Here is a 26,177-nt window from a genome sequence, read left to right on the forward strand (position 1 = left end):
GTAATAATCATGGACTTTGCTGCTGTAACATGGCTGCAGGAGGCGGAATAATATTACGCAGCAGCCGAAAATAGTCCCCTTAATACCTATTTTCCGTCAGTGCGTAATATCACTACGCATGCTGCAGCCATGCTACAGCTGCAAAGTCCTTGATTATTACGCCAGAATGAGAGTATAGTTCCTAGACATATGGGCCTAGAAAATCACAACTTTTAATTTTCTGTTGGTCTTAGTACACGATGTAATTACAGAAGAGTCAAGTTTTAAATAGGAAAAATATCGAAACTCTTTGGTTATTTTTAGCGCAATGCTAATGGTCTAATCTGACCCGGAGATCAGCTGAATGGATTCCAAAACGGTAAAAATCAAGGGGAGCTGGAAAATTAGCATATATTTAAAAAAAAAGTACTATAGTATACTTTGACACTGTATACAAATATACAGTGCGTTTTAAGTATTAACAAATAGTCCCCAGCATACTGTATGTGTGCTGCTGACACTAAACAATTGTATGCGTTTCTTCATCCGGCTACAGCGGCCCACTCCTCCGTTGCCCCCGGCGATGGAAGAAGAGGAAAAGAGCTGTGGTCCATCAGGCCTCTGGGAGGCGCTCACTCCTTGCAATGGCTGCAGAAACTTGGGCTTTTCTCAGGTACATATTTCACATACTTTGTCTGTTTTGAGAAAGTCTGTAATTCACACGGCTCCAAATGCACCCCAGACAACTAAAGTCATTTACTACATAAAATCAGCTTACATAATGTAAAGAGCATTCTGTGAAAATATAAACTTGATTTCTTTAATACTCACTGAGAAAGGTCATGTCAAAGATTGAAATTAATGTGAAATCAAACTTTGATGCTCCTAATCTCATAATTACATTGAGAATTTACTCTGGATTTCACAGACGGGGGTCACAAATGTTAATAGTTTGGGATTGTCTGGTAGTATTATAGATATTCTGCCAGTTTTTGTATTAAAGAGCTTATGTGGGACAGATGCAAATTTTAGATTTTGTGCGGAGGAATCTCACACAAGTCTTTGTCTGTGGTCTAATGCCATGGAGCGTGTCAGAATGAGGAAGAGGGATCCCCTTCCCTCACACAGGAAGTCTCATTATCCCACAGGAAGTGTAATCATGTCACACGCTGATCCGCCCACCTGCAGCATGTGAGGAGACCTCCGGCTACCATGGAAACAGGGATGTTCAATTGAAGATGTCAGCGGGCTGGGGGAGGGTGAAATCGAGCTCCGGGAAGGAGTTGGGTTTCCTTGAGCCGAGAATGATTCTTGGGCACCCGCAAACAAACCCCCTTAACTCCATCACTGGCTCTGCTCCACAGGGACAGACATGCACACGGTTTCCGAGGGGTTCTCGTAGTTGCTAGGAGACACCGAATTCATAAAGTGCAAGGCGTGGGATATCCACCCACTTCCCAATTGACAGATCTAAGTCTCCATCAAAACAGGTGCGTCACAGCACTGCGCAATAACATAGAGAAAATATTGAGAGGGAGAAAATAGAGAGAGAGAGAGAGAGACCGGGCATCTGTTGCCAATGCTTTCCCATTCATGCCGTTTTTCCCAATCGCTTAGTTGTTTTGCATTTTTGTTTTCACCATCTTTTACGCAAACACGTCTTTTGTTTGCAGTTTTCCCCCATTGCTGCAGTAAGCAAACACGCTTTTTACGTGTTTTCAGATCAAAATAATCGCTTTCATCTTTAGAGTCTGCTTTGCGCATGAAATTACTGTTTACAAACAAACGTTCCTGTTCATCTGGTTGTGTGGGGACCGAGCACCCTGTTTCTAGATGATTCTTGAAGATCTGTATGTTTCTTTCTTTGTTGGTGGATCAAGACAAACTTAGAATTTAATACAAACAATCCCAGTTGTCATACTGTAGGTTCTGCTCTAATAAGATCTGATGTCCTGTAGCTGTGTGTGCATCCCAGATAGCTCTTTATATCTTCCAAAGCACAGCCAAAATAACAAGACAGACTCATAAAAATCAAGCAAATGTGCTGAAATTCATTTTTAGTTATTTTCACAGTTATAAGTAGCAATCAAAACAAGCGGTTTCTGGGTGGTTTTAATATGAAATATGTATTTAAAGGGATAGTTCAGCCCAAAATGAAAATGTTGTGGGGTGAACTGTCCCTTTAAGCAGTACGTTTTTTTAAACCTCATGGTATATATTTTTCAAGCATCAATAGCCATTTTGGTAAATTACTATGAATTTACCAGAATTACTTTACCAGTAAATATAAAAATGTGTTGTTCACGCATGCAGTGACGTTTTGCTTTTTACCAGTAAGATATAATTTACACATCAGTACCAAAATACCCGTAAACTTAGTGAGGAGATTACCGCTTTACCTCCAATTCGCCACATGGCGAGCTCAGTGTTGAATTTGTAAACAATGGTGGGTTATGACTTCATATCCACGGTCCGTATTTTGTTGTTTTCACTTCTATGGCAAACTCTGACGGTCACGCAGTTGCCCTGAACTTGGGAAGAGTTGCAATCTCTGTTTTGAACGGCAGTAATGTTTACACATTAGACTTCACAGAACGTCTGCGTTGGACAGGGCAATTTGGCAAATAGGTAAAACAATGCTCAGGTAGGCTGAAACAATGCTCAGGTTGGCTGTGGCATTTAAACAATGCCCAATTGGCACTAAGGGGCCTAAAGTGTGCCAAGAAAACATCCCCCACACCATTACACCACAAGCCTGCACAGTGGTAACAAGGCATGATGGATCCATATTCTCATTCTGTTTACGCCAATTTCTGATTCTACCATCTGAATGTCTCATCAGAAATCGAGACTCATCAGACCAGGAAACATTTTTCCAGTCTTCAACTGTCCAATTTTGGGGAGCTTGTGCAAATTGTAGTTTCTTTTTCCTATTTGTAGTGGACATGAGTGGTACCCGGTGGGGTCGTCTGCTGTTGTAGCCCATCCGCCTCAAGGTTGTGCGTGTTGTGGCTTCACAAATGCTTTGCTGCATACCTCGGTTGTAACGAGTGGTTATTTCAGTCAAAGTTGCTCTTCTATCAGCTTGAATCAGTCGGCCCTTTCTCCTCTGACCCTTTAGCATCAACAAGGCATTTCTGCCCACATACTGGATGTTTTTCCCCTTTCACACCATTCTTTATAAACCCTAGAAATTGTTGTGCGTGAAAATCCCAGTAACTGAGCAGAAATACTCAGTCCTAGCCCGTCTGGCACCAACAACCATGCCACGCTCAAAATTGCTTAAATCACCTTTCTTTCCCATTCTGACATTCAGTTTGGAGTTCAGGAGATTGTCTTGACCAGGACCACACCCCTAAATGCATTGAAGCAACTGCCATGTGATTGGTTGATTAGATAATTGCATAATGAGAAATTAAACAGGTGTTCCTAATAATCCTTTAGGTGAGTGTTTATCTACAAAAGCCACTAATACTGGCGTAAGTGCTCTTGAAAGTCTTGTTTTCATGTGCGTAATGTCATTTGTCTGATGTAATTGAGCTGAATGGCTCTGTGTGTGTATATGTGTGTGTGTTGGAGGAAAGTTATGTCCCTTCTCAATGGCTGTCCAAGCAGTGTGATTTAGGAGCAGAGCATGGCCAGTATTTGCCATTTAATAGATCATTCTGAAAACAGCACAGAAATAAGTATCCTAAACGACAGCCTTTATTTTATGAGCTCATTTAGAGCCAAATCCAGGAGAAGGACATGCTGCATATAAATATACAGATTCAGTGATGCAGCAAGCAACGCGACTCAAACACCCTATTAATGGATGATTTATACAAATGTTTTAAGGTCAATTTAACTAATCAAAATCTAATTTACCTCTATTACCATCACTAAATGCTGGCGTTTGTGCAGTTATGCTCTTAAAATCATTCATATAAGATGTTTAAAGGTCTTCTGCATGCAGCTTTTTGTGAGCAGCGACATCCTTGACTTTTCATGTTATTGATGCTAAATGTTTGGATTAGACATAATGGTGCTGTTGTTGCACTGTTTCCTATAGTGTTATAAAACTAAATCGATATGAAAGAAAAGGCTAGACGTTGAAAAAAGAGGTATGGGGGATGTTAGCTCTAAGCATTTCCTTCGTCATCTTTGTTTCAATCTTAATTTTCCTTCTCCGGTGACACGGCTTTATCTCACTCATGCATCCGTGACTCGCATTGAAATTGCCTCGACTGTGACTTCATTCAACATAGGGTTTCTGTGCTTCCTTTTTAAATGTTGGGAGCTAATTAGGACGGCTGAAGAATGTGAACTTCATAGACTGTGATGTCAGTTCGTCCTGCATAAGAAAGTTTTCTGGAGAGTAGTTGGCTGCGTCCGAAAACTTAGGCAGGTGACTTGTTGTCTCACTGCCTCATGAGGCAATGACTTTGAGGCATGAAGGCAGCTAAGACAAACGCTTTCAGACACACTTCAAAGGAAGCGTGTTTGAAATATAAACAGAGAGGCCTTTGTGATAACTAATAACATAAAAACTCAGATACTAATTTATTGCTAGAAATGCAATTAAAAAAGGTGTAAAAAGTGAAAATATACATTTATTTACACTAAATTTGTGCTCCAGCCGCCATTTTATTTTTTCAACCTCGACCAATCACATTCCTCATGCACGCACACGCAGAGAATTGTGGGACAAGATCTCAGGAGGCAGGAAGTAAACCTAACATTGCAGAAGGCAGCAATTTTCGGACACAGCCATTATGTTATGTTTGTCGCCTCCATCTCAAAATACCTCCAGTTTCCCCCTGGCCCTTAGGAAGTGTCTTCTGTGAGTATGTGTGGATGACTACCTTTAGTTTATTGCTTACTTGTTTGTCAATGTTGCCTCTATTAAATCCGGTCTTAATCCTATCCTAATCCTAATTTCTATTATAGACTAGTATTGCACCCTTCACATCTCCAAAGACTCTTTAGTTTTATCAGATTTATAGAGACAGATTAGCTGTACCACTACTTTCCGACAAAGCAGAGGTCTTGGAGGCGTGCCATGGGTGGAGCCAGTCATGAGCATGCAACACATACAAAAAATTATCCCACTATTTCTGGATAATTTAGGATTCACTATATGTTCATGTGGTTTACATTATATGCACTTACGCACCGATTGCCAACAAAAACACTGACTTTTGATGCAGTTTTACTTACCGCCTGCGACTCATGACCCGGTTGTGACCGCCCCATTTCAACGAAATCCAGCGTTAAACAAACAGACGCGCACAACTTCGCTGCTACCCCGGATAAACAAACTATATCAATTGTTTCCATAATGCTGGGTTCAAGCTGAACAAGCTTAAATTTCCTTCACAAACAACAACAACACACTTCTTTGTTGACGTTGATTTCGTGTCAGCTCTTGGTTGTTGTGTGTATGCGCTATTGCGGGTGAAATGCCCATATAAGGACTTCCACTGTTACTCCTGCACTGCTTGCGCAACAGATTCAGTAGTCGAAAAATCGTACTGTATACAAACCCAGACCAAGTGCATTCGGCACAGAAATACTCCATCATACATCTTAACTCTTTCCCTGCCAATGACGAGTATTTCCGGCTTTCCGCAATACCACTATTATCCACCAGGCGCACTTCTGCAACTTATAGACCATTTCATCGGGCGCACGTGCGGTGTCACGATAAGTGTCTGGTCCGAACTTTACTTCCGGTTTCTGGTTGTTTAATGGTCTGACTAGTTGCTGAAACTGAACTCTTAAACAAATACCTCATCGAAAATAACAAATGTTTTGGGTTCCTATGTAATCTACGTGTTGTTTATTTTGATTGTTATATAAATAAACTACTTTAAAAGGACTTTGTTGTTATTTTTTCTTAGCGGAGTTTACCGGAAGTTACGTGATGACCACGAAAGCCGCGTGTTTATGTTGTTACTGCTGAAACCGTCTATAAAACCCGGAAGTATCGCCTTAGGGCAAACAGTTGTATGTCCGTGTATGTTTTGAGGAACGGTCTGCATCTGATCTCTATCAAAAGTCCTTTACAAAAATGGAATTATCTCAGCTTTTTAGTCAAAATTTGGCATTTTTGAAGAAACCTATCCATATTTGAGAGGTGATAAAAAGAGTAGGATTTTTTTTTTTTCAAAGAAAGTCTGTTCTTTCATTTGATATATTGTATGTTTATATATTTTAAGAAGAACATTTTCTAGAAGGCATTAAACTTTTGTGAAAATCATGAAAAATGCTGGTGTGCCAACTTAAAAAAAAAATGCTGGCGAGGAAAGAGTTAATGGTTCCATGTTTTGCATGAGAAATCCAACTCTTTAATTGTGATAATAAGTCATGAAATACCTTTAACCCCTCCTTTAAAGGGATAGTTCACTTTAAAATGAAAATTCTGTCATCATTTACTGATCCTCATGTTGTTCTAAACCTGTCTCAATTTCCTTTTTCTGATGAACACAAAAGAAGATATTTTGAGAAATGATGGTAAACACACAGCAGTAAGTGACCATTGACTTCCATAGTAGGAAAAATATATATTTTGGAAGTATTGTGATAAATGATGAAGAAAATATTTTGATAAATGATGGTAGGCACACAGTTGACGTACCCATTAAGTTCCATCATATTTTTTTGTTCCTGCTATGGAAGTTAATTTTCATTTTAAAGTGAACTATCCCTTTAAATACCAATGGAATATCTAATTAAAGTGAAACTATTGAACCTAAATTTAAGAGCCTGATAAAAAATGCTAATTTTGAGAAAACTGAGCTCTCCTAAAGAGCCTTTGGGGCTTTAATACCCTAAATCCACATTAGTTCTCTCAGTTCTTGCTAGGAGCGTATGTCTTGTACATTTAATAGTCAGCTAACATCGCACCGTGCGCTTTATTTTCTGCGCCCCTTACGTCAAATCCCTAAACCGGTGTACTTAGGAAAAGTGCATAACAGATTTAGTGGTTTTTGGAAAGGTTGAGTCGAGAGCAGGTGCTAAATCCACCGAGACATTAAATGGAAAGAGGAAAATCAAGCGATTTGGGTATTTTATAGCAGCTCTGAGTCATTTCATGGCCATTGAAGTCATTACCGAGGGGTTTGTTTTATATCAAACAAAATGAGATTCATTTCACCTGGCTTTTAGCAGTCTAACTATTGCATCTCGCGGGTGTTATTTAATTGTGTTTTTGTCTATTGTTGCTTCTGTTTATAACCCAACCTCGAAGTGAACCGTATTGTGACAATATTGTGTAATATACTGCGTACAGCTGCATGCGAAGACCTCCTTAAAAGCATGTGACCAAATGACAGAGCTCACTTGTGTTCTCTCTGTCCCTTTATATCAATCCCTCTATCTGTTCTGGGACGTCTCTGAGGGCCCTTTATGCTGTGGGGTCCGCAAAATATGCAGAGAAACACAGGAAATGACCGACCCCTTTCAGATCAGATACTGTATCGACTGCTTGTACACCAAATAAAAGAGGAAAGATAGATTTCACACAATGTAACGTAATGCACAGAGAGAAATGGTTAAAGGCGAGAAAGAGGACTAAAAGTTTCGTCAGGCCCAGTGAAGATTGCGGGTGTGACCGGGGGCCACCCGGACAGATTTCCGATTTGGATCCGAGTCCAGCTCCAGCACGCTAATTACTGACCCGAGCTGCTTCTGTTTGTTTGCAGCCTTCCTTTTTCTGAGACAAAAATTCAGTTCCTGTCTCTACTGTCAGATGTAGAGAGAGAGAGAGGGACAGATAGGGAATTGTGGTGTGCACGGACATTCGGGGGTCATTTTGTATTTGCTGCCGGAGGGTTGTATTTTAACACTTACAGTGAAGACATGAGGAGACTACGATAAGCAGGTACCAAACAATTTTGTCATTTATGGACTATGTTGTGTTTGTGTGTACAGTATGTACTTAGTTGTATAGTTACTTTGGGGATAAACTTCATAAATCTCATATAACCTGTCTTTGGGAGATCTTTGATTTAAAATATAAAGTTTTTGTATGGTTGAAGTTAAGATTAAGTAATTATAATTGACAATAGAAGTCTATGGCATTTCCACAAATAAACGTTTGTGTGTAGGTTTAACTTTTTTGGGTTAAAACTGTGTGACTCCTACGTAGTAACATTTGTTGTCAACATCCTTAGTCATTTCTCATTATTCATGGCCAGCGTGTAGTTTCCCGTGCAAGCGTGTCCATGCTAACGTGCAAGGCAGGAAACCCCTGATCCAAAGCCCATCCACTTCCCCTCCTTCCTGCTCTCGAAGTTTATCCCCCAGCGTAGATCTGACTTTGCGTTTGCATCACCCAGCGCTATTACAACTCGAAGTCTAATTTAAGTTCTGTTGAATGCAGCTTTTATTTTGCTCGGTTTCTAGTCTTTTCTCTTTGTGGGTCTCTGGAGGGCCTCTGTTCTGAAGCTTAGTAGTAAAATAAAGCGAAAATTGAAAATCAGGGGAAAGGGAAATGGGTGGAAATGGGTGGTTAGCAGATCATTTACAAGGACAGTGCATATAGTACAGATAAAGAGAGGATGATTCGCTAAAGCAAACAACACTATTACAATTTCCCATTTTACATATGATTTATTTGTGCATTCGGTGTAGGCACTTATATACAAGCATCTTACAGTGCATTCAAGTTACTGTATATGTTTTATCAGTAATGTACACACATACAGTACTGTGCAAAAGTAAAGTCTTACTGTGGGTTTACACCAGATGCGAGTTCAACGATTTGCGCGAGTAGATTACATACAAAGTCAATGCAAAGACGCGATCAGACGCGTCGTCGCGTGTAGCGATGCGAAAGACGCGATATGGGCGGCGTGTTTGCCATGAAAACATGCGCTATTCGCCTCAAACGCGTCTTCGCCCAAGTTGAAAATATTCAAAAATTAGCATGACACGAAGTTAAATCCCGCTAGCAATCTAGAGCGAGTAACGCGATTGCACGCTTCGCGTTTAGTGTAAACCCACAGTTAGGCCACCACCTCCAGACTTGTTGTTTTAGAAGTTTTAATGTCCATACATATTTATTTTTCAATCTATTTTATTAAGATATAAAACAGAAAATACATGAAATATGTACAAAAAATAAAAAAATAAATTTTCAGGACTAAATGTCTTCTTTAGGCAGTGTCGGTGTTTAGTGTGACCTCTCTTGGCACTAAAATGAAGAATTAAATTTTTAATACTGACCAAATATAATACTGATTTTGGTGGTAACTCATTTTTAAAAATTGCATTTATCGCGTTTTGGAACCAAACTTTTTATTTTTTTATTAAACAATTATTATTTATTTTGTTAGTTTATTATTTAGTTTTTATCAGTAGATAAATACTAAATAGTTGTTATTTTTACCTGTTATTGGACCTTCATCAGGTAATTTTCTTTTATTGAAACTATAGTGGTGCACCGATAAATGCCGATATACACTAATAATAGGTGACTGATAACTATTCTAAATTGCACAGCTAATATTATTCACAGCTATTTCATGTACTACGGCGTTTGATCAGTAAGTCTTTATCGATCTGTTAGTTATCGGTATCGGGGCCGATCTGGGCTTTTTGGCTGGATCTGACATCGGATTGAGGACCGACAACATGACAGATCCAATTCCGATTTAGGTGCATCAATTCTGCACCCAGAATGTGCATAAAACTCCGGTCAAGCGCATAATTCCCAAAATAACCATTCTGCCCACTAAAGCTTTTTTACTATGACAGTTTTACGCAATTAAGAAAAAAATATTTAGCATACTTAATTGATCAAATGTACCTGTTCTTATAAACAATGACATGATTAATATTTACTAATGTTTCCTGTAACTTGAAAATCATTTTAAAATATTCATTTTAACATTTAAAATGATACTATACACAATAAAATAAAATAGTATCGGTCAGATATAGGTATCAGCTGATATTCGGTATCAAAATCTGATCTGAAATAAAAAAGTGGGATTGGGACATCCCTAGTTAGTTTGAGTCATTTTATAACATGCATTTGAAAAAGCAACACTCGTCAAACATAATCATTATACATATTCTTTATTATCATGAAAATACCTGAAAAGGTTTGAAGAACAGCAAAATAAATATACCCTTAAGCCATTTCCTGGAGCTAAATGTGTTGTAGCTGCGTGTGTCTGGTTCTTTGTCTGCATCGCATTTTGAGTTTCTGCACGAGAGCGCCCTCTGACCTTTGAATGTAGCAGCATTTCAACGTAATTCATTGAGAAGCATAGCAAGCATCATGGGCCGATATATCGGTGCACCCCTAATTAAAACGTATCTGTCCATTTTGCACGAGTTCTAAGTTTTCTGATAAATTGTATTGTTGTGTAATAGTCACACGACACGATATGCAGAATAAGCAAATACAATATATATTCTTGCTAGTACATTGTAAAATGTACTCATTTAAGTTGAAAACGTTTTGCTTTTAACGGTGTAAATGTTTTGTTTTGTTTTATATTTTTTATTTTAATATTATTAATTTACATTTTATTTAAAATATTAATGTATACATTTTTCATCAACTCGCGAATCCCCTGCAATTCCTCTGTGATTCACCATGGGTTTGCAAACCTGTTTGGGAAACCCTGTTACCCTGAAACGTCACGTGACCCGCTATAGAGGACAAATTTAAACATGGTGCTTGCCAAAGATACAATTATTTATGATTTAATCCAAACGGCCTGATCTTGAAATAAAAAAGCGGGCTGCACCTGCACTGCTGTAAACGTCCTTTCTGCACAGAACGTAATTGTCTGCGTTTATGAATAACCATGACCGCGAGTCAAGACAGTTTAACCTGTTTTAAGCCACCTGTGTCTGGCTGTGAATAGGGAATTGAGTGTTTTAATTTACTCATAATGAAGAGCTCATCTTGAGGAATTAATTAAGCTGATGTATCGTAGTCACATCAGCAAAGAAATGAGGAGAGACAAAGCTTTTTCAGTCCAGTGTGATAAATCGCCCAGGCCCTGAGCCCATTGGATGATGGATGTGTATAATGCTTTTGGGTTGATGTAGAATTTGGGGCTGACAGGTAGAGTAATAGACACGTGAAAAGAAATCGATGGGGTTCAAGGGAAATAAGTGAGATGACAATAGGACCTGCTTAGCCTGTGCTATGTTTACTTTGAAGGATGGTTGCCCTCACATGCCTGGTGGGTTGTATCTATGAAGACAAACAGGCTGGAGGAGATGCCAGTGTTTCACTGAAATTGATAGAGCCGAGTCTCATGGGTGAATGGTTATCCCTGTAATTCGGTGCGGTGGACGTAACGCTTGAGAGTACATAATTGTTGATGTTTCAAAATGCTTTCTTGTTTCCTATCTTAGTAGCTTGCACTAAGCTTGAATTAATCATGATTTCATTTGGTAACTTCACCTTTAATGTCGTTCTGTTAATGGGTTTTTGTGCAGGACAAGCGATGTGGTGAAATTGTTCATTCTCCATCACTGGATGTCTTTTTACCGGTGGATGAGGACAACCCTTACGAGTCAGTGGCCACAGCTGTCACACGCAAACCCTGCTCTCTGGACATCCACCTTCACAACTCCTGTTCTCGCAATGGTTAGTTTAAACAACTCATCTATTCAATCAACAGGTTTCAATCAACCTTATGGTAACCCAAAAAATATGCACTTTTAAACCACAACTTCTCGTCTACTTCCGGTCCTGTGACGTGCACGTGCTAGTGCGACCTCACGTAATACGTCATCGCGTCAAGAGGTCACGGATGACGTATGCGAAACTACCCCAGTGTTTACAAGTGTGGAGAAAGAGGACCGTTCCAGTGTTGTTGTATGTCGAATGATACTAATTAACGTCTTTGTGTCAGTTAATTGTTTAATATGGTCCACAAATGTGCGTTTTATATATGTTACAAGTGACCTTTCGACGTCATTACGCAATTACGTGAGGTCGCGCTTGCATGTCACAGGACCGGAGATAGATGAGAGATAGATGGTTTAAAAGTGCATATTTTTTATTTTTCTTGCCAAAAATGACAATCGTTTCGCTAGATAAGACCCTTTTGCCTTGTTTGAGATCGTTTAAAGTCCTTTGAAACTGCAATTTTAAAATGCATTAAAACTGTTAAGTGTTGGGGTCCATTAAAGCCCCTTAAAATGATAAATATCCTTGAATTTTTTCCTCAAAAAACATAAAGAAACATAAAGAAAGACATCAATATTTTGGATGACAAGTTGGTGAGTAAAATAATCTGGATTTTATTTTTAAGAAAATGGAATAATTCTTTAAACATGGACACCCGATCCTAAGTACCAGATCGCCACATCCCTCGTATAGAGATGTTGGAATGTTTAGGAAATAAGTAATTTTTTGCCATTTTGTTTAGTGCTGCAAAATCGTCACTCTTCACATTTGCTTACTTCACTAAAATGCTCCGAAACGCCTTCATTTGACAAGCACAGAACTTGTGAGGTTTCCATCGCACCCTTGTTCTCCTCCCGTTGTAGAGTAACGCCGTGGATCTCCTGCCGCAGTTTACTCCTCAGGCATCATTCCTGCGGTAAGGGTTAGGGTTGTCGTGGAAACAGATTTAGACTTACCAGGTTGGTGAGTCACCTGCAAGTTGTCATGGAGACGCAGTGCAGCTTCATTGCCTGTAGGCCGGTGATTCACACCTGATGTAGCCGCAGTCACTGTTTATCTATAGACGACTCTATTAATGAAGTCACACAGTGTATTTGTGTCTGTGTGAGAAACAGTGATCAGAGTTTTATTGAAGACTTTTTTCACGTTACTATAATGTCAGACGCTGCTGTTTGTCACTCTGCGGATGTTTGTGTATTTTTGAGACAAATTGGCATTATGTTTTTGGCTCCTCTGTATCTCCACAAGCATTACAAGAATATTTTCAGCTTGATAACAGTCAACACTGCTGCTGTGTGCTGATGGATAATAATACACAACGATCAGAAATATGTCCACATTTCTAGGTCCATTCCTGCATTTATCATTACTGAATGCTGAAGGGATAGTTCAATGAAAATGTTGCCATTCCAAACGTTTTGATTTCTTTGTTTAACACAAATGAAGAAGAAAGAAAATTCTTAGTATTTTTTGTCTTGTTTTCAGTAAAAATATCAAAAAATTCTTAAATTAAGATTCTTGATGCAAAACAACCCAAGAAAATAAGTCTAGTTTTTAGACCAAAAATATCAAAGTTAAGTGATTTTGTGCATAAAACAAGCAAAAAAATCCAACCCATTGGCAGATTTTTTTTGCTTGTTTTATGGACAAAATCACTTAAATTTGATATTTTTGGTATAAAAACTAGACTTATTTTCTTGGGTCGTTTTGCTTATCAAGAATTACCATATAAATAATTTATTATAGCATGTTAAAATTGACACTTTGTAGGTGTGTGGAAAAATGTGCCGTTTTGGGTGTGTCCTTTAAAATGCAAATGAGCTGATGAAATTCAAACACTGATCACAATAATGTTGGTTGTTGCAATTAAAACTCAATTGTGCTTTTCTCTGCACTAAATGGCAGTGCTGTGGTTGGATAGTGCATTAAATAGGGGTGGTTTTATTATAATAACAGCTCCTTATGACATCATAAGGAGAGCCAAATTTCAATGACCTATTTTTTCATGTGCTTGTAGAGAATGGTTTACCAAAACTAAGTTACTGGGTTGATCTTTTTCACATTTTCTAGGTTGATAGAAGCACTGGGGACCTAATCAAAGCACTTAAACATGGAAAAAGTCAGATTTTCATGCCATGGCCCCTTTAAGAATTTTTAGATATTTTTACTAAAAACAAGACAAAAATACAAATATTTTTTTTTCTTTAAAATCATTTTTTGCAGTGTTGAAAAATGTTAATAGCCAAACAGATCTGGGGCACCATTGACTTCCATAGTATAATATTTTCAGACTAAAGAAGTCAATGGTGCCCCAGATCTGCTTGGTTACAAACATTCTTCAAGATATATGCCTTGTATTCAGCAGAACAAAGAAATGTATACAAGTTTGAAAAAACTGGGGGGTGAATAAAAGACAGAATTTTTATTTTTCGGTGAACTATCCCTTTAACAATCTATCATGTGTTCCTCAAGTAATGTCAGCAAGCAAGTAGTCTACTGTTCACTCATCCAATGTTATTGAGTAGATGTAAAATTATTGAATTTTATCAAACAATTTATCTCATTATTTACTCAAGGTAGCATTGTTGGTTATACACACATTTAAGGTAACCTACCCTATCAAACAGTTAAGAAACTAGCTAGTACTTAACTTGATCGAGGTGAATAGCTGTCAGATCATAAAAAGACCAAGTATAAATGGCCTTCAATTACATTTGAGGCAGTGGTTGAGATACAAACGCGAAGTGTTTTAAGGTCTTTTAACTGCAAAGATTTTTAGCATCATCACAGAAGTGAGCTTAGTTAATTTTTAATATACTTCAGTCATTTTAGATTTTAGAGGCTTATGTGTATGTGGCCAAGTGTTAATGGAATATGAATTGCTATCTGATCTATTATTTATGACAGCCTAATTAGCCTAATTAAGTATGACAGAAATACTGTCCCTTAGGTGAACTATCTGGCCTGTGTCATGCCTGTCACACCGTCGACAGTATACTGCATGAGATAATTTAAAGCAGGGCAGTTTTTGCCTGAATGCTGTGTTGTTTTTCCACTGTCAGACTTTGTGTCTGCTGTGGGATTTGTTACGGATTTATTAAGCGACGACTTGTCAAAAAACAGGATTTGTGTGGAAAGAGTCAAGAAATGTGATTGGCTCAGCATAAGTCCTGTAACAGCTGCAGTGGTTTGTCTGTTTCTTTTTATTTATCGCTGCAATCCTTTTTTTGCCCTGTTTCCACTGTTTGTCATATCATTTTTGTTACCTTATGAATTGTAGCTGTGTTTAATTATGGTCACGTGATCAAACGTGAAATTTCTGTGTTTTCCCACCATAGTTTATTTATCTCTCACCCACTTTGGTCTTATTTATATTGCTTATCACACTTCAGCAAATCTTATCTATACTTAAAGGGACAGTATGTAGGATTGTGGCCAAAACTGGTATTGCAATCACAAAACTTGTGGCTAAAACTGGTACTGCAATCACACAACTAGTGGCCAATACACAAAATGACAACATAAACATCAGTTGAGGGCTGCAACTCCACTTTTTAAATGACAATATCCTGGCCAGGCCACTGATGTCAGTGATAAAATATTTGAAATGAAAATTAATTCTTAATGTCTAGTGACATATCAGGGCCATTTTATGATTAATTGATATACATTTCTTACATACTGTTCCTTTAAAAGTAAAAAAAACATATACCTGGTTCCTATTTAGTTCTGAAATCCTCTGTACGACATGATATGTGTTTTTATCGAAGTAAAGTTTAAAATAGTGTTTGTGTCGTCCTTCGTATATGTAACATCAAATTAGGAAATTTCAGTCACGAAGATGCCGAAGTTCGATTATTCAGGAGAAATTTGCACATTGAAAATAAAAGAAAGCAGGATGTTGAACATGTTAGCGTGGGTTTGTGTCCTCTGTGGGTGGAGTTTTAGTGGGAGGGGGTGTGGATGCATGTCTTTAATGGGTGGAGTTTGGATGGAGGGGCATGTTTGAAGGAGACATATTATGAAAATCAGATTTTTTTATGTTTAAGTGCTTTAATTGGGTCCACATGTGAAAAATAGGTTGAAATTTGGCTCCCTCTGTGATGTCAGAAGGGGATAATACTGCCCCTTAATCTGCAATATTCAACCACGACACCGTTTAGTGCAGAGATCAGCTCATTTGCATTTTAAAGGACACACCCAAAAACAGCAAATTTTTGCTCACACCTACAAAGTGTCAATTTTAACATGTTATAATAAATTATCTATATGATATTTTGAGCTAGTACTTCACATACGTGGTGTCTGGAGACACCAAAGATTTATTTTACATCTTAAAACAGTCTTGTGAAATTATTTGGCTAAGTAACATCTTTCAAGGCAAGTTTTTTATTTACATACAACTGTATTTATATGTAGTATCAGCATTATAGTCAGCTGGATATATTTGTGAACAGGCAGAATAATGGCCTCCTAATCTCTGTGACTGAAGAGTCCTGATGTTCCCATGGTTTCTACATGCCTCATTTCTCCCTCGGCACCGCGGCTCGGAGAGGTTAATGGCTAATGGCAGTAAGAGTAAAACACAAGTTAAGTTCATTCCCTGCTTCCTGCCCATTACCGACAGGGTCAAGCCCCAGTGAGGTTTCTACTGCAGTCACAGAGCCCCCGCTGTTATCACAAAAACAGCTGCGAGGGGTTTTGACAGAGTCATCCTCTTTCCCACCAGCTCCGTTTAGGTCTCACACACACACATCATCCCTTCGACAGACACAAGCGTTTTGATCTGGCACAAACGTTGTTTTATGCACACGTAAGCGCGAGCGCAGGAGACAGTCAAGTCAGCCATTTTGTTTTTCAATTATTAACGCAGCTCAGTTTAGCAGTTTATGAATATTCGAGTCTTATTTGCATAGCAGAGGAACAAAGCTGTTTAATATTCATGACACTGCTGTGTGTGTGTGTGTGTGTGAGTAGGAAATTAGCTGGGTATAGAAGTGTACCAGACTGACTTAATGGTATTTCTCTAATACATTAGTCTGCTTGATGTTCTCGTGAATGCAGAATATAAAATTAATTTGATTGTATAATTACATACGCTTCATGTCGGGTCGGGTTACATAGGCTTCATTCCTAACAAATGTTGGGTGTGGTTGTTTTACACATCTTTCTGTCCACGTGAAATGTGAGATGAATTCTGATCTGTTCAGGAGATCTTATGGATTATGGCTAAGGTTCAGTGGTGGATTGGTGTGTAACAGACTCACTTCAGCTTTAGAATGTGTTCTAGATTAATACACCATTGCTGTGTGTGTGTAACTATTTTGTATTATCTTGAGCTGTATAAAAAAACTAATCATCCTATTATCAAATAATCCTTAGTTTACTGTTCTATCTCTAAAAATGGATAGCTGCTCTACTAAAAAAAAAACTTACTTAAAAAAAATTTGGTTTTATAAACACATGTTCTCACTTTAAAGAGCACCTATCGTCCGATTCACGTTTTTAAATTTCCTTTGGTGTGTAAGTGTGTATTGGTACATGTTAACGATATGCAAAAGGTACATGCTCCAAAGTAAACATTGACGCGAGTTCTCGTCTCCAACGTAAATTTATTTTCTTGGACTACAACAAACAGACGGATTGTAGGGCAATAGTTTACTTCCTGGGATTGGTGATGTAGACAAGACCGACATTATCAAAATTCCTCTCGCTTGGACTCAGCCTGTAAGGTAACTCCTGTTAGCAACCGAATCTTTCAAACATGGTAAGGAGCGTCACATTTCCTGCTGACGTCAGAGGTATTCAGACCAATCACAACGTACAGATTAGCTGGCCAATCAGGGACACATGCTTTTCAAATCAGTGCGTTTCAGGAAGAGAGTGGAGCTACAAAACTGTACGGTATGTGGAAAATAATGTGCTTTTTAACTATAAATCATGCAAATACATTGTATTATAGACCCCTTAAAGGAACACGCCCAGATATTGGGAATTTAGCTTATTCACCGTATCCCCCAGAGTTAGATAAGTCCATACATACCTTTCTCATCTCCGTGCGTGCTGGAACTCTGTCTGACGCAGCCCCCGCTAGCTTAGCTTAGCACAAAGACTGGAAGTAAATGGCTCCAGCTAGCAAACTGCTCCTAATAAGTGACAAAATAACGCGAACATTTACCTATTTATATGTTGTGATTTGTATAGTCACACCGTGTACAAATAACAAGGTGATATGAGACACAGCGATCTTTTAACAGTATACATACTGGGAACTATATTCTCAGAAGGCGAAAGACTGCTACTTGGGCGGAGTAATGTAAGGTGAAAAACTTTAAAATTACTCAAAGCTCACGTAACACACGCTGCATTTCTGATGTTAATCTGGAGTACCTATAGAGTAGTATACCATCCTTTATATCTCCGAAGAGTCTTTAGTTTAATCAGATTTTGATTAGCTTTAGCGATTCTTTCCGATAACGTACGAAAAAATGAAGAAGGAGGAGTTATACCGCTGGTGGAACGAGTACGAGTCATGCAACACTGTTTAACTTATGATTCACTACATGTTCGTGTCATTTATATAATATGCACACGCCTATTTCCAACATAAGACAGAAGTATTACTTACCGCATGCAACTCATGACCTGGTTGTAGTGCTGGGTATTGTTTAAAATTTTTCGATCTGGTGCCAATTTCAATACCTCAGTTTCGATACCGGTTTCTAACGATACTTTTTTCCGATACCGTATGTTTTAAAATCCATTTAAACATCAACAAAAATACATTAAACACAAAACTTTAATTTTTCACCTTAATTACAACAAATTCTGGTAACACTTCTCACTCAGGGTAACATTATTAATAAAACTGGTTGTGCTTTTTGGATAGGGGTGCGCCAGCAGACACTCAGGATTGGTATCAATACTAACTTGTCTGTTTTTTATGAAAATAATGAAACAAAAATAAAGAAATTAAGAATATAATTAACACTGCTTTATTTTATGAAATGTAAAATGGTCTTAACATAAATTTATGGAGAAAACATCTTGAATTATTATTAAGGTTTGAATTTTCTTTCCCCAAGTTGGCAAATAAAGCATATGCATATATTTAGCATGTTTTCCAGAAATGATCATTAAGATATTACTTTATGCAGTGCAGATTACTTCTGGGTACGTTTTTGTCCCCAAAGAGTATCTGTGTAAACACACAACATAGATGTAATTACTTTTATTGCTTAATTACCTGATTATTCCAGTTGAATACTAGGAAACATCATTTTTAATCTTCTGTAACTGGGCGATGACAAATCTTATCAGTTTTCTTCATCTTTTAGTCTGCACCAAACAGATCAGAAAGGCAGAAGATGGAAAGACCGTGTTGAATAAATGCATGCAACTTGGACTTAAACAGTTGCCGTAAGGCTTATTAACTCTTTCGTCTCTCTTTTTAAAGCTAATTGCGCCAAACTGTTTCTTCTCAATTTCTTCTTGCTGTCACTTAACTTAAAGGGGTGGAGTTGCGTATTGTGAACAGCACAGACAGTATGTACTGTGGGTTTGTGAGTGTTTTTACCCACCCTTTACACCATGTCTTGCTCTCTTTGTCTCTCTCTCTCTGTCTGTTTCATCCTTCATTCATAATAATTTCACTCTGGGGAAATCTGCTTGGATGATAAAATGGTCTCACTGCTACACTGTAGTGCGTATGTGTGAATATATACAGTACAGCTATTTTTATGTCGCATATGCAGATAAATGCACTGGCACACACACATCATGTTTTATTGGCCTGAGGTATTGGATTTTACTACGCATCATATTTTTCAGGATTAAGGGGCAGGATTAAGCATTAATGACTTGTAAAGGTCAAGCTTCCCTAAATGCTAAAGTGATGATACTAGATGTTAATACCATAGTATTTTTATACTGTATATATACTGTGGTGCTGAATATTCACCAAAAGCATGGTATTACACTACAATGGTACTATGTATCACAAATGTTTGCTAGTAAGACTTGCTAGTAAGTATCTGCATTGGAAGCTCAGTATTCAGCTGTTTCATTAGCATTTGAAGACACAGGGTTCGTTCAGACCCTTTTCTGGCTATTGCTGTATGGGCATTCATTGGATTTCTGCATGATTTAGTTTCTTTCTGTAAGCTCCACGCCGGCCGTAAGTAGCACTTCATGCAAATGACTTTGGAATCGATGCGAGAGAGACATTTATCCGACCCAGCGATCACCTCAGGCTCATTGTTTTTAACATACTGCATGAATCCAGCAGTTTTAATTTCAGTCTTTTTTGTCTCTCCGAAGGCCACTTCTCGCATGTGTCGGCCAGTGATGCAGAGCGAGGTATCCATGGCGACGACTCGACGGGCCTGACTCCTGACTGCTCGCCTCCTTCACCTGATACGGCCCTGAGGAACATCGAGAGAGTCATCCGCCCCCAGGTACACGTGCACGCACAGTCGTTCATCTTCAGTCTATTATGATGTTCTGCTCTCAAGGTTAATGGTGCTTTTTAAGATAAAACACGGTTTGACTGTTAGCATGTGTGCATCTGTGTGTGGGAGTCACACACACACAAGAGCTGTACTGTTTTACATCTACACTGAGATACTCTGCATTCGTCATCCTAATTATACAACTATTATAAATATGCACATGCCTGATGGGATGTTTCTCTTTATGCTTTGATATGCAATTGTTCCCGTGAAGCCTTACTTTTAACCTAAGGGTTCTTTATTTAGTTATGAATTGCTACTGTGTGGTAAAACAGCGTAGCTACATTTTTGGCCCTAAAAGAAAGATGTTTGGATACTTTGAAAAGCCCACTTAAGAATGAGTGTCATTACATTAGATAAAACACATTATCAAACCTAGTGGCACTTCACACCTCTCATCAACAATTTAACAAGCACACATTTCAAACCAAGCATTTCAAATAAAAAGTTTTTTTTTTATGATAAAACAATACATTTATTTTTCATAAATGTTGTTGAACAATTTCTGATCATACAGTGCACTCAATAGTGCTGCGTGTAGATTTTAGGGGCATCTAGTGGTGACATTGCGAAATGCATAGAGAAGCTACGGTAGCTGCCACAGGACAAGCATGTTGTCGTCTGAGACAAAGTAGTGACGAAACACGCTCTGTAGAGTCGTTTGTACGTTTCGAGCTACTGTAGAAACATGGCGGTGCAAAATGGTGACTACCATATAGGATGGGTACATGGTGGTCATAAAGGGATGGACATGGTCAGAAACAATGCTCAGGTAGGCCATGGCATTTAAACGATGCCCAATTGGCACTAAGGGGCCTAAAATGTTCCAAGAAAACATCCCCCACACCATTACACCACCAGCCTGCACAGTGTTAACAAGGCATGATGGATCCATGTTCTCATTCTGTTTACGCCAAATTCTGACTCTACCATCTGAATGTCTCAACAGAAATCGAGACTCATCAGACCAGGCAACATTTTTCTAGTCTTCAACTGTCTAATTTTGGTGAGCTTGTGCAAATTATAGCCTCTTTTTCCTATTTGTAGTGGAGATGAGTTGTACCCGGTGGGGTCTTCTGCTGTTGTAGCCCATCTGCCTCAAGGTTGTGCGTGTTGTGGCTTCACAAATGCTTTGCTGCATACCTCGGTTGTAACGAGTGGTTATTTCAGTCAAAGTTGCTCTTCTATCAGCTTGAATCAGTCGGCCCATTCTCCTCTGACCTCTAGCATCAACAAGGCAATGGTTGTGCGTGAAAATCCCAGTAACTGAGCAGATTGTGAAATACTCAGTTACCAACAACCATGCCACGCTCAAAATTGCTTAAATGACCTTTGTTTCCCATTCTGACATTCAGTTTGGAGTTCAGGAGATTGTCTTGACCAGGACCACACCCCTAAATGCATTGAAGCAACTGCCATGTGTTTGGTTGATTAGATAATTGCATTAATGAGAAATTTAACAGGTGTTTCTAATAATCCTTTAGGTGAGTATATATTAAATTGCATTTCTGTCAAAAGATCATCCTAAAAGTTACATAGTGCACCTTTACCCATTGTGCATTCGGGTTTAGTGGCCACTTTATACAATGTTGTCTTTCTTTAGATAATCTCTTTCCATCTCTTTCTCTCAGTCGGTTTCCCGCTCTCACCGCTTGCGTCCTATTATTCCGTTAGATAAGTATGAAAGTGGTCTTTTTCATCTTATCATGTTTGTCCTATTTTCTGTCGGCTACATCTCTTGTTTATCTGTGCTGTCCCACTTTTGGCCTCACTGTGTACGTGCTGTGCGCCTGCACGATTAGAAAGAGACGCAACTGCGCGCATTTTCTCCCACTGTCTCCGACAACAGGGTGCTACATAGTTCCACAATGCCCCACTCAGATATGTGACGCATGTTGTGTCTTTTTTTATTTCCTTTTTCTCCTTTTAGCACTGTTGAGTGCTGTTCATCTTCAACTGGTGATAAATCCCTCACATGTGGATTTTTTCTTTTAAGAAACCATGAGTAGTGCTTGGCTTCACAAAATCTCCTGCTAGGGTGCTCTGAGTGGTTTCTAGATGGTTACTTACAGTACCATACTAAAGTTCAAATAGCCCTCCCCTGGGTAAGGTGTTTCTAGAGATGTGACTCACATCTTTCATTCAATGTAAGTTTTTGAGATTTTTTTTTCATCAATTTTCGTATCTGTTGAGTGTCATTCATCATAAGTCTGGAGGTTTGATGAATAATAGCAGCTCTTCTCAACAAGCCGGACAATTTGAGGCATCAATCATGTTTGTCACACAAACAGTACTGGATGAGTTGGGTGCCATCCTTTAATTCTTATGGTCAGTGGTGTTTAAACTTCTGACCTGAAGTATGAGCAATGGCAGTAGTGATAGTTTCCTTAGCAACCATCTCAATTTAGTTCCTCAGCGTTTAACATGAGATTAATAAAAGAACTGGTTAAATTGTCTAATCTCTAGTTCCTCTGAGATAACATTTATCTGCCTATACCCTTTAAAAATTCCTTGTTCCACTACAATTTTGAACTCACAATTAATTTAAACTTTCTTACCTAGTGAGGAGTTGCCATAAATTCTAAAAATAAAGTTAAAATAACGCCGCTTTCACATCACAAGCGTAAGCAGCGTGTAAGCAGTATTTATTTTTTTCGGCGCCCAGGAGCGCGTGCTCGCGTAGCAGGAGCGGCGCTGAAGCATCAGTGCTGCAATTATTTCGTCGCCGGCTGTATTTTTGCTGCGCTGCTCACTCTCAATTAAAGTGACAATGCATTGTTTATGTTTTAAATGCTTGTGGATTGATGCAAAAGTGTCATTTTACAACAAAATGTAGGTGTGAAATGCACACCCCGCCACTGGAAACGGGCGTACTTTATAATTTACAGCAACTCCTTACTAGTCAAGAAAGTTTAAAGGCACACCATGTAACTCTTTGGCCACTAGGGGGTGTTACACATGTATTTTTCATGTCTAGTGCCCCTAGAGGCCACAAGCGTTGCAGCACTGTTGCAAAGGAAAAGAAGACAACTCTTTAGGTCACAAAGTGTGCCTTCCAGCATGTCATGTGTCTCATAATATAATTTCATGGGTTTTATTTTTTTCAAACGCCAAAAGATCAAGTAGCTCACGTTTACAAGCCAGTTGTAATGGTGGTCGCTTGGTGAAAGTTTATATTAAAAAAAAAATATTGCCTTAAAGTGTTGTAGGTCCATGATGCCACCACGGCGCCACAATGTCACGTGATATAAGTCTCTCTCTAAACTCTCCAAGTAGCCTCTAGTAAAATTCACGTAAAAAAATAGTGTTCGGGCGCCAGACAGAACTTATATATGCAAGCAATATAACATTACTTACTAGTGCAAAATCATGACGGCCAAGTTAGCATCGGTCAGAAACCCCTCCTCCTTCTTTAGTTTACGCCAGCGAGGGAACGCTGGCCCAATATAATTTCCTTGTCCTTCTTTCTATTCTGTCACTCTACCGTTTTCTCTTTCTGGTCTCCTCCGACAAAACCTTGGGTGTCTTTTTCTCAGTTGCTGCTTTGGGCATGACAAAAACATCAGGAAAATAAACATTTGCGCTCTCACGTCCGAATTTGAGGAAGTGACGTATGCCGTAAAGCAGATTTTTGTAGTTTTTTGTTTTGTGCTCGGTTCACTACCCGAAACCCCAAGTTTAAAAGTACGAGTCTATGGTGGACATGTCATTCAACCTATTCAAAGTCGATGTACCATCACAAGGGTCTTGAAAATATATTATGAAGGAGTGTCACTTTAAATTAATTGTAAATATATGACTATGGTTGCCTTTCAAAATCAACAAACTCAGCTTTTTAGGAATATAACTTCCCATTCACTCACACCTTAACACAACCACGTCTTTGTGTTAAATGAGATTCCCCATTAAGTGCACACGCTGCAAATTTGCGAAACCTGTTGCACTGGTGTGACATAGCTTGCCGAAATGCTGCCTGTGTGACTCAGCGAGAGCTGAATTATCTTACATATGTGTCTGAGCACTCATCACCTCTGAAGTGAGCTACCATCAGAGCTGATGAGCGCTCCAGAACATCCATAAGACAATCGGCACTCATTCGCTTGATGTGCAAGGTAGTCTAGACACGTCTGTAATCATGAGCTCTACTGCTCATTCAGGTGTGCATCACTTTATTTCTAGAGAAGTGATGGGGAATAGAGAGGGATGAGAGCTGCATACGGTATAGATTTCAACATACGGCTCCATTTAAACTGTCTGGTCTCGGGCTGTCACGATTATGAAATTTGGCTGGCGGTTAATTGTCTAATAAATAGTGAAGGTTATGATGATTAATTCATTTTTGGTTCATGAACAATTTTTCACACATTGTTGTGATTATTTAAATGAAATATTTTGCAAGGTTTACCTGGCTGTATATATTAATAAACATAACACAAATTTAAAAGTAATTATTTAGTGAATATATCTTTAAAAACTTAAAATTCCTGTTAAGAAAAAACACAATAAAGTGTCTGAAAAATAACTGAAAATAAAAATGCAATCAAGATAAACTATACCAGAACAGGCCTTAAATAGTAGCCAATTCTGCTAAGGCAGTGCTTCTCAATTATTTTCTGTCACGCCCCCCCTAGGAAGAAGTAAACATTTTGCGCCCCCCCAACTCTCCGCTGCGACTGTAAATAGTATAATTTGTCTATAAAATGACACATCTGCAAAGCATTGTATCCTTATTAACATTAAAGAAAACACAAAAAAAGAAATATCAATCAACTTACAACAAAGAATAACTTTATTAACATTGTTTTTTAGTCTGTAACAGAAAAGACTTAAAATGCATCAATTTGCCTGAAATAAAAAAATCAATCCTTATTTACAGTATATTTTTTGACCATTTGATACTGAAAAATTAAATAAAATATAATCAATAAATAATAAAAAAAAACTCAAGCGGCATATCAGCGTGTTTGGGGTGTAATGTCTTTAAGTGACGGTGCAAAAAAATCACTTCCTAAAAAAAGTATTTTCCCCGGGGTCTCGCACGCCCCCCCTGGTGTCGCTTCGAGCCCCCCCTGGGGGTCCCGCCCCACTATTTGAGAATCACTGTGCTAAGGTCATATATGTACTGGACAACATGCCTGTAGCGGCTACAAAAAAATGTATTCCTGCAGCTCCCCCTTGTGTTTTTAGAGAGATGTGCAATCATTGTGGTGATCTGAAATCATCGCGATGAGGTCAAACAATCGCAATGAGACTATTATTTAATTATTGTGACAGCCCTAGTCTGTTCATCTGTTTGAAGTTGTAGGTGCAAACTCTCCATGCGATTACCCTTGAGTTTTTAAGAGCCAAGCTACACACGTTTTGTCGACCGAAACTACCTACTTTTCTACAATATAGTAAGTGAAAAGCACTAGGAAGGGCAAGTAATATTCGAAATCATAGTATTCGAAAAATAGTGGGTGAAAAGTACCCGGATGACCTACTACTTCCGAAAAGATATTGGAGTGCGCATTCAATAATCACTTTATTAGAAGAAGGAATCACCCATAGAAGAAGAATGAGAGGTGTCGCTATATTTAAAAATATTTATAAACACGGCTCTATTCAAATGCAATACATATACAGATGTTCCTTGTGGTTCAATTGTGTTTCAAGTTAATGGCTCACCTGTTGTTATGACATCATGTGTCAACATGGCGGATCTAGTACATCCGAATTTTATTCATAGTATATCAAACTTACTGTTTTAATGGTTGATGAGTAAGTTGTTCGTCTAATTCAGTGTGTACCATTACAGTGTGCGGTTTCGGACGAAGAGTAAGTTTGTTCAGCAAGACTGTTTGTGTTATTTAAGATGGTGCCGCCCTTATGGTGACGTTGTGTACTGCAAGCCGCTTAAAAAATTCCATTGGCCCCAGTTGGCATGGCGAATAAATAAAGTGGATGGATTAATGTCAAACTTGATTTGATTTCATTATTGTAAACTATACAAATTTTGGTTTGCCCAATTTAATCTTTGTTAATGAGGCTCGCAGTCAAGAATT

At 38.5% G+C, this 26,177-nt stretch overlaps 1 protein-coding gene across 3 annotated transcripts in view; it reads left to right on the forward strand.

Moving 5' to 3' along the window:
• The window catches only part of anks1b (ankyrin repeat and sterile alpha motif domain containing 1B), a 221,870-nt gene that overhangs the window by 83,515 nt on the left and 112,178 nt on the right, over positions 1-26,177 (forward strand). For all 3 annotated transcript variants that reach the window (XM_073868022.1, XM_073868029.1, XM_073868031.1), the window contains 3 exons: positions 536-652; positions 11,428-11,578; positions 19,943-20,079. In XM_073868022.1, coding sequence (XP_073724123.1) covers positions 536-652; positions 11,428-11,578; positions 19,943-20,079 — 405 coding nt within the window. The remainder of the gene's footprint in view (positions 1-535; positions 653-11,427; positions 11,579-19,942; positions 20,080-26,177) is intronic.

This window comes from Misgurnus anguillicaudatus, chromosome 1, assembly GCF_027580225.2.
Source record: "Misgurnus anguillicaudatus chromosome 1, ASM2758022v2, whole genome shotgun sequence".
NCBI lineage: Eukaryota > Metazoa > Chordata > Actinopteri > Cypriniformes > Cobitidae > Misgurnus > Misgurnus anguillicaudatus.